The sequence below is a fragment of the Myotis davidii genome, unplaced genomic scaffold (assembly GCF_000327345.1).
Source record: "Myotis davidii unplaced genomic scaffold, ASM32734v1 scaffold461, whole genome shotgun sequence".
Classification (NCBI taxonomy): domain Eukaryota; kingdom Metazoa; phylum Chordata; class Mammalia; order Chiroptera; family Vespertilionidae; genus Myotis; species Myotis davidii.
In genome coordinates, this window is record NW_006295825.1 from 2,190,154 (window position 1) to 2,199,828 (window position 9,675).

At 54.3% G+C, this 9,675-nt stretch overlaps 1 protein-coding gene across 1 annotated transcript in view; it reads left to right on the forward strand.

The window, feature by feature from the left end:
* Window positions 1-9,675, forward strand: part of RBPMS2 (RNA binding protein with multiple splicing 2) — a 29,090-nt gene that overhangs the window by 14,752 nt on the left and 4,663 nt on the right. The window contains exons 3-8 of the mRNA XM_015568469.1: window positions 91-239; window positions 5,223-5,336; window positions 5,821-5,859; window positions 6,823-6,885; window positions 7,201-7,351; window positions 7,822-7,973. Of these exons, the coding sequence (XP_015423955.1) occupies window positions 91-239; window positions 5,223-5,336; window positions 5,821-5,859; window positions 6,823-6,885; window positions 7,201-7,351; window positions 7,822-7,973 (668 nt within the window). The remainder of the gene's footprint in view (window positions 1-90; window positions 240-5,222; window positions 5,337-5,820; window positions 5,860-6,822; window positions 6,886-7,200; window positions 7,352-7,821; window positions 7,974-9,675) is intronic.

Genomic DNA, 9,675 nt, shown 5'->3' on the forward strand with positions numbered 1-9,675 from the left:
ACAGACCTTCCAGCCCCAGGAAGTCTGCTAACCAGTGATAGCCTGTGGGCTTACCCAAGGGGCTGGACTCGCCTGCCCCCTCACTCCCAGCAACTTCAGAGGAAGATGGGCAGCAGGACTTGCAGAAGGAAAGAGCTGCCTTGGGAGCCCCCAAAGCCTTGCTGGACAGTGACCGAGATGTGCCAAAAGGCCAGTTGGCTCCCCTCAGTGGCCTGGTGCTGGCTGGGACCTCCAGCAAGGTTGAGTCTGCTCCCGACCGCCATGAGGGCCACACAGCCGTGCCTGCGATGTCCTGTGTCTCGGGACACCTCTCTGGCCAAGTTCTTTGTCCGTGTGAAATGTGGTGCCTCCAGTGGGTTCCGTCTGAGGAGCTGTTCCTCAGCAAGTTTCTCCTTTCACTGACTTCTAAGGATTCTCCATTTCTCCCCCAGTCCTCGCTCTACCCCATCCCAAACATATCTCCTTGTGCTTAGGACATGGCTGTAGTCTGGCACTGTCTGCTCATACCTGCCACTAAAGATGACCATTTTTAAAAATATATATATTTTTTATTGATTTCAGAGAGAAAAGAAGAGGGAGAGAGAGAAACATCAATGATGAGAATCACTGATTGGCTGCCTTCTGCAGCCCCTCCACTGGGGATCGAGCCCACAACCTGGGCATGTGCCCTGAGCGGAAATTGAGCCGTGACCTCCTGGTTTATAGATCGACTCTCAACCACTGAGCCATCCTGGCCAGGCAAAGATGGCCATTTGAAAAGGGCTGTGGTTGCTATCCATGTTTCAGGATGGAAAGTATATGATCCCTTGGGTTGTGTGGGCACTTCTGGAGAAGGGCTGAGGTACAGAAAGAGAAGGGCCAGGTAAACGAGTGTGGTGACTTCTAGTACCTGGGATTGTGGGAACCGTCCCTTATGCTCCTTCAAATACTGAAAACACTTTTGTGTTGAATTCTTTTTTTTTTTTAATATGTTTTTATTGATTTCAGATAGGAAGGGAGAGGGATAGAGAGATAGAAACATTAATGATAAGAGAGAATCATTGATTGGCTGCCTCCTGCACGCACCCAACTAGGGATTGAGCCCACAACCTGGGCATGTGCCCTTGACCGGAATTGAACCTGGGACTCTTCAGTCCTCAGTCCGACGCTCTATCCACTGAGCCAAACCAGCCAGGGCTGTGTTGAATTCTTATAATAAATTTGTGGAATAGGCAGGACATGGGCTCTCTGGTTGGTCTTTTCATCTTGGCATCAACCAGCTGTTGGTGTCTGCACCCACCTCATGATGAACATTGGGCCCTGTGAGGCTGGCACGAGCAGTTGGCATGGGAGTGGTCTCCAAGGCTGGCCTGGGACACGGGACTAGTAGACCAGGCCTTGGAGAAGTAACTGCATGTCTCTGTCCCAGCCGTCCCCAAAGGATCCTGACTATGCAGTCACCTTGCTTTGTTACCTTCCTTTTCTGAGCCTCCGTTTCCTCATCTGTAAAATGAGGGTGTCGTAGTTCATCTCCATTGTGCCTTCACCTCAAATATTACCTCCCTGGGAAAGAGGAAAAGGAGCCAGTGACCACCTAAGATCGTCTCACCCATGTTGCCAGCTCCAGCAGACCCGACCCCGACTCACTAGGCACTTATATGTAAAAGGCTTGGGGTACCTGATAGGTGAGGTGGACATGCAGTTTGTTGAGCCTCCCAAGTGCCAGACACGGAGTGAGGCGAACTGTTCGTCCTGGAGGTGGGTGGTATCCGTGTTGTACAGATACACAGCTGTGGAGGCAGGAGGCATCTTCCCCGAGCCCAGCCATAAGCTGGAGTGCACACAGCGGCCTAACTGAAGCCTGTTGTGTTTCCCATTTATGGCATTACTCTGCCACGCCGGGCCACATCTCTCAGGCTGGGAGTTCCTTTGGAAGGACCGAGGCGCATGGAGACAGTGCAGGTGCTGAGGCCTGGCTCTGGGCACTTTGGAGGGTAGGAAAGTTTTGAGACGTGGCTCCCTTCTGTGGGATTTTAGAGTCCAGGATAAACTCAGACGGGTGGAAACGGTGTGAGGCAGGGGGTTCTGAGGGCCCCGGAGGACTTCAGAGGAAGGGAGGGGAAGTGAGGAAGTAGAGGGATGTTCGGGGTGGATGCTCTTCAGTCAAGGAACTGGGGAGGGGTGGCCCGAGAGGCAGCACGGGCAGCTGCCTTTGGAGCGCGTGGAGCTTGCCGGGGACCCGGAGGAGATGGGCTGTGGCAGGACCAGAGGGAGTTGTAGCTGAAAGGCAGAGGCGTGGTGGGATCTGGAACTTCTTCTGTCAGCGTGGGGCTGAGCTCATGCCCCCTTGACCTTGCTTCGCCAGTTTCTTCTGCCCGACTGCTCCGGCTTTGCTGTCATCCTAATCGAGTCCCCAAGGAAGGGCTTCCGAATGGATGTGTGGCAGTACTTTACCTACATGAGGCTAACAAGGCCACCCCCGTGCCACTCCGTCTGTCCCCACAGCCGGACGGATTGCTGGTGGCACCAAAGACTGAGTCAGGGTGCCTGGGTGAACTAAGCTGCATGAGGCCCTTTGGGCCTCAGTTTCCCTGCCTCCACAGAGGGTAGTCAGGGATCTCGTTGTCTGCTGGGGTGACTAAGATCAAGTAAGAACCTGAGGGAATAGTCAGGGCAGGCTTCCTGTGACCTAACCTCCCAGACTTTGATATCCCAGCAAAGGGTCCTTGGCCTGGCAGACAGGGACCCGCCACCGCGTCCGCGTCCGTAGCTGCCTTGGTCTCCTTTTGTTTCTGAGAGATGGCCAGGGACAGGACGGGAGCGATACTGTGGCCTTGTGAGCACTTCAGAACCTCAATGATGGAAACCAGAAGAAAAAGGCTGGAAACATCCGGCCCAGAGGGAAGGCTGGAAACCGGGATCTGAGCTGGGAAGGAGGGAAAGATCCCTCATCCTCCCCTCCCCCACCCAGCAGGAAGCTTGGTGCTGAGAACTTGCTATTTAAGGGGGCCTCTGGGGAGGTCTGGCCAGAAAGGAGCCATTTGAGGAAGGGTTTAAAATTAGCCGGGGTGAAATGGGTGGCCCCTGGGGAGAACGGAGGCAGAGGTTTCTGTGGGGTGGCTCTGGTTCTGCATCTTTGACCCAAACCAAGTCCCCTCTATCCCAGGGAGGGGGAGAAGCAGGGCCATGGCTGGGTGCTCAAGTCCTGGCACCCAGAAGCACGTATCACGTGTTCCCGCCTGTGTGGGTCCCGGGTCTGCTGCCTTTAAAGAAAAGCTGGTGACCCGAGCAGCTCACTCTCCTTTGGGGGTTACAGGGAGGTTGAAGGCCCTCCCACCAAAGGGCAGCGTATAGAGGAGGGTGCCCTCTGGAGCCCACCCAGGAGCCTCGGCTGTCCAGTTTCTCCTAGGTGCTTCTGGGAGCAGGGCAGCACTTGAGCACTGTGTAGACGGGGACACAGCTGCGGGCTGTGACTTGTACAGAACCTTCCCCCCAGGCCTGGGAGCAGAGCATATCTGGTTAGGGAAAGTTATGACTGAAAGGAACAACGTGCTCTAAATGGCAAGGGTATGCTTCTTGGCAAAAAACTCATGTGAGTAGAGATCAACCAAAGGACTTGTATGCATGCATATAAGCATAACCAATGGACATAAGACACTGGGGAATAGGGGAGGCTAGGGGACTGTCTAGGGCGGGGGAAAAAATGGACACATATGTAATACCCTTTGTAATAAAAAATAAAATTAAAAAAAAAAAAAACAACTCATGTGAGTGAAGAAACGTGTCCTTACCCATTTGTTATCAGGCACGGGCTGGGGCTGGTGACACTGGCTGCCAGCAGCTATCCATGCTGGTTTCCGTAGTCACTCCTGGCTCTGTTGTTGAGGATGTGCGTGTGCGTGCGTGCGTGCGTGCGTGCGTGTGTGCGTGTGTGTTGTGTATGTGGTGTGCGTGCGCGTGTGTGTGTGTGTGCGTGCGTGTGTGTGTGTGTGTGTGTTGGGTGTAACTTTGCCTGGCCGCCCCAGGTTCCTGATTCAGTCCATTGTCTATAACAAGGCTGTTGGCTGGGTCCCACAGGCTATCATGCTGTTCAGGAAGTTGGGTTTGGCTGGAGTCACAGGATAGAAATCTGGTGTCTGGACCTGGCTTCACCACCAACTTGTCACCATGGTGAGGGCAAGCCTTGTAACTCACAGCATCATCTGCCTCATTTGAAGATCCTGGCAAGTTCCCACTCATTCTTCAAAACCCAGCATAATTGTTCCATCCCTGACTCCTCACCCCGGTCTCTGATTCAGTAAACAGTTAGTACCAGCACCATAGTAGGAGCTGGACATAGAGGCGAGAAAACCACACATTCCTGCCATTGAAGACGTACATCTAGCATCAGGAGCAGTGCCCGCGGGGTGGATGTGACAGTGGTGGGCCCTCTGTCGAAGTCATCCCAGGGTGTAGCATAGGACTTATGTTCCATTTACATCCTTGCCTCTCCCCTGGACCAGACGGAACCTCTCGACCTGGGTATATGGGTATCTGCTACAAAATATATACATTTTGACTTGCGCATTTGTGGGGGGGTGGGGGGGTAAGATACATAGTTTGCTCAGGAGGTCAGAGGGGCCCTTGATCTGAAAAGGGATCCGTGATCTGTGTGCTTATTAAATAGGGCGTTCTCTTCTTGCAGCTGTTCGACAGCAGACAGTCTTGCACAGAGGGGCTCAGCAGGTGCTTGTTGAGTGAGACCTGCAGGATGACTCTAGAGAAAGGAAAGTGTACGGGAAGGGCTTTTGAAAAGTTCAATGCTTGTGCCCTGGCTGGTGGCTCAATGGTTAGAGCATCTGCTCACACACTGAAGGGTCTCAGCTTTGATTCCTGGTCAAGGGCACATACCTGATTGTAGGTGTGCTACCTGGCCCCAGTCAGGGTATCACACCTCTCCCTCTCTCTCACACACACATCTCTCTCTCTCCATTTCCTTCTCTCCCTCTCTTCCCCCACTCCCTTCCACTCTCTCCAAAAATTAGCCCTAGCCATTTGGCTCAGTGGATAGAGCATAGGCCTATGGACTGAAGGGTCCCAGGTTCGATTCCAGTCAAGGGGACATGCCTGGGTTGCAGGCTCGATCCCCCGTGTGGAGCATGCAGAAGGCAGCCAATCAGTGAAATGCTAGGAACCTCTTTTCATTTGTCTCAGGAAATACCAAATTGCTCCCTAAACTCTGAGAAGATTCTAGTTCCTTCTAGAAGGAAGGGCCATCATTCCTGTCCTTCTGTCTCCAGGTCCGGACACTGTTCGTCAGTGGCCTCCCTGTGGACATTAAACCCAGAGAACTCTACCTGCTCTTCAGGCCGTTCAAGGTGAGTCTGGGCCCAGCCACCCACGGGCAGAGCCTAGGATAGAGGTGAAGCGTCAGGAATGAATCGCTGGCCTGGGCAGAGTATCAGAAACTGTGATCACAGACCTGTCAATTCACATGTTGCTTTCTGCTGATCACTTAGCCCTTCCCAGCCTCTGCTTCCTCATCTGTAAAGTGGGGACATGGAGAAGCTCCATAGGTTTTGCTGTAGAAGTAATCTTTGAGATTCAGTGTAGCCTTTTCAATTTGCAGAGGAGAAAACCTAACGAGGTAAGATCTGTGCGTCTGGATTACAAGCTAGTGGGGCAAATGGGAATGTATGCGTGAAGCGATGGCTCCTACCACCGATGCCCACCATGTGCTACCCCGTGTGGTACAGGATGCAGAATGGAGGGCGCCCAACAGTGGTGGAGGGCGGAGTGGGTGACTGGGACAGCACAGCAGTGGCTCTGACCTTCCCTGTTAATGACTGCCTCTCTCTGCAGGGGTACGAAGGGTCCCTGATCAAGCTCACCTCGAGACAGGTAATTTCTCTGCAGGGTTTTTCTTCCTCCCAGCCCATCCCAACTGCTGAGCTTGGGCTGAAGTCTGTGCCTTTTACTCGGTCATGAGGGCGCTGAGACCTGCTCCCTGTGCCTGTTTCTGTCCTGGGCTGATGGAACCGTGGCCTCCACAGGCCCCTCTTCTTACCAGTCAGCTCTGGTCCTCCCTCTCTGACTCCTGGCTCGAGGCTGAGGGCCACTGGGGGTCTGGACCGAACCGTTGCAAAATGAAGTTGGAGAAGTTTCAACCTGTTCCCCCTGATCGAATCTGGACATCCTCGGGCACTTGATATATTGGAGTCCCCTTCCTGGGAAAACGTCAGAACTTATTCATTTAAAAAAAAATATATATATATATATATATGTGTGTGTGTGTGTGTGTGTGTGTGTTTGTGTGTGTGTGTATATATGTATATATAAAGAATATACTAGAAGAAAGTTTGGAAAGTTTCTATAATCTAAGAGTTAAATTGATTTCAGAGGGTAGGGGAGAGGGAGAGAGAGATAGAAACATCATTGATGAGAGAGAATCAATGATCAGCTGCCTCCTGCATACCCCACACTGGGGATCGAACCCACACCCTGGGCATGAACCCTGACAGGAAATCGAACTGTGACCTCCTGTTTTTAGGTCAATGCTCAACCACTGAGCCACGCTGACCGAGCTGGGACTTACTCTTAATTACCTGCATGCATTAAAAAAAAAAAAGACTTATTGGAAGGGTGATGTTTAGTGCTGTGGGATAAAGCTCTGTTGGCATCATTTCCCACAATGTGGTCCCTGGGTTGGAGACTTTTGGTGCACAGTCTTCTGTTGTTCAAACTGAGCTTAGGGTGGAAATGGGCAAGAGTTGCTTTTTATTATTTTGGGTTTTTTGTTTTGTTTTTGCGGGGCAGATGGGATGTTGGGAGAGATGCAAAGGTGTTCTCTCTTTTTCCTCCTAGCCTGTTGGTTTTGTGATCTTTGACAGCCGGGCAGGAGCAGAAGCAGCCAAGAATGCATTGAATGTGAGTAGATGGCGAACAGGTCTTTCTCTGACCCACAGTCCTGTAGGCATGGGGTGTATTCGTTCTGTCCTCTGCAAACCTTCCCCCAGTCCGCGCCCAAGGAGAGGGCCCACAGACCTTATTTCCCAGCCGCCCTGGGGCAGAGTCCTCGGCTGTGCCGTCACTACTCACAAGGCTGGAGCAGCATGTCCTCTGTGGTGGGCCCATGTGGGCAGTCTTTCGGGCAAGATCATTTCCGGGGCCCTCTGTGCCCACTGCCGTGGACAGTCTGGGTTCTACGGAGTAACGTCTTTCCCTTCCTTCCCTCCGATGTAGGGCATTCGCTTTGATCCTGAGAACCCGCAGACCCTGAGGCTAGAGTTCGCCAAAGCCAATACCAAGATGGCCAAGAACAAGCTCATGGCCACCCCAAATCCCACCAGCGCTCACCCCGCCCTCGGAGCACACTTCATCGCACGGGACCCCTGTGAGTGGCGCGCAGCTGCAGCCTGCTGCCTGCACTAGGCCTGGGCTCGGGGCCCCCGTGGGGTTTGTACAGAGAGCAGGCATTGAGATTCTCACTGGGGGACTGTCCGCCTGCGTGCCCCCTTTCCAGGAGGCTGCTTGCATCCACAGCCACCCCCGCATGGGTTCCATGCTTCCGTCCTCCCTGCAGCCTTTGTTGGGCCTCGGACAGGCTGAGCCGTCAGACTTCCCTGAAGCCTTCTCTGGTTTCTCTTGGTTGAGATGGGGGGGGCCCATCTGAGAGCTTCTCAAAGCAGACAGGACGCTCTCCCTGCCAGGCCAAGTCAACATGGCTTCTTTCTCTGGTCCTGAGGGGCATCTGACCCGACGGGAGCTTCTGCTTCGGCCGTAGTGCTGAGTCCCCTTGTCTGCTTGGCATGAGGTGGCAGAGGGGAGTGTTCTGATGATGGGGGCTATTGTCTGTCTTTGTAGATGACCTGATGGGGACTGCTCTGATCCCCACGTCCCCAGAGGCCTGGGCCCCCTACCCTCTGTACACCACAGAGCTGACCCCGGCTATCTCACACGCTGCGTTCACCTACCCAGCTGCCACTGCTGCTGCCGCCGCCGCCCTGCATGCTCAGGTAAGCTCTCCCCGGGGGAGAAGCAGGACGGGGGAGAGTGAGGACTCTGAGTTGGCCAGATTTTGTACCCAACTGGCCTCTGGACCACGCATGTCTCTTGGGCTCTGACAGAGGGAGGGAGAGGACAAGCCGTGAGGCCACATTGAAGATTCGGGGCAGAGTCCTGAAGACCCAGCTGTGGCTCCACTACCTGCGGCCGGGCACTGCACTCTGTTTGCGGTGACTGAACCACGATTCAGATCCCAACCCGAGTGTGGTCTCCGGAACCCGCTGCCTGCCTCTGCCTCCCCCTGACGTTATGAACTTGAGAAAGCTCTTAGAGATGGCTGTGCCTTGGTTTTCTGGTTATCTGGGAAAGGAGAGTACTATTGTGTGCCTCAGGTTGTTGTGGGAATTAAATGTCAGTACATGAGAGGTGCTAGAACTGTACGTGGGACAAATGTCCCGGGTGCTCAGAGAGGGTTCCTGTTTCCATGGGGCCTGGATGCTCTCCCTCCTGAGCCTGCGCTGGGACAGGAGAGAGGACGCGAGCACGACCAGGAGAGGCAGGGAGGGTAGAGCTGGCCGGGAGGGCTCTCTGCTCAGTGAGGGCCGGGCCAGGTGCTGGAGAGGCAGACAGGCAGGGGGTCAGCTAGCAGCCTATTCCTGTGAGGCAGCAGCAGGAAGGCCAGCTGTGTGGATGGCACTGCCAGGTGGCACAGGAGGGCGGAGGAGCAGTGGCGAGCCCACCTCGGCCCCCCATCAGTGGGAAGAGTGACCTAGCCGGGCGTGCTGTGCTGCTGAGCAGGCGTGAGCAGAGGCTGCAGACTTGCAAGGGCAGCGGGAGGGGATGAGGAGGAAAAGGAAGTGAGAAGCCAGGAAGGCGGAGTTCACAGGAACTGGAAGCTGCAGTGGGAGGAGTCGGTGCGCTGGCCAGGGGCTAAGTTCCTGGTCATCTCCGTCCTCTGGGTCGCCCAGTTCCAGGGTGGAAGGTTCAGGTTCTGGGCCTAGCACCCCAACAAACCCAGCAGGGGCCCTCTCCCTGGCCACAGCAACTTTAGATCGTACCGAGGGCGGAAGTGTGGGCAAACTGTGGGTGCTGTTCCCCAGCTGCACAGCACAGACGGCTGGAAAACTGGTTGGGGTGGGAAGGTGGTAAAGAGCTTCCCTAGCGGGAGATGTCTGGGTGTTTACCAGGCTCTGTGGTGGGCGTAGAGTAGTTGGCAGGGCACGCTGCCCGTCGTCTCTGACCTGGCGCAGAATGGAAGGCGGGCAGTTGCACGGTATTCCGGCCACGTGGGGAGTTTAACTGTTGGGGTCCTCACCTCTGATCCCCACTTTGCACCAGTTAGTGACCTGGTCTTCGGCAGGTGACTTCACCTCTGGGCCTCCGTGTCTGCCTCTATGTCCCTTGTGTCCCAGAGTCCTCCCAGACTGCACTTTGCCTTTTCTTATTTCACCTGAGGAAATGGGGGTCTCTCACTGCAGCTCCCCATCCTTAAACTGGCACAGCCACTTACCGACAACCTTAAGGTTGCATGGGCTTCCTTGCCTCTGTTTTCTTATCTGTATAATGGGGTGGTGATAGCATCAGCTTCAGAGGGTGTTTATGAGAATTAAATGAACCCAGTACCTGAAAACTACTTAGAGCAGCACTTGGCACAGGCTAAGAGTTTCATAAGCTTTAGCTATTAGAGCTCTGCATTTACGGGGGAGGGAGGGG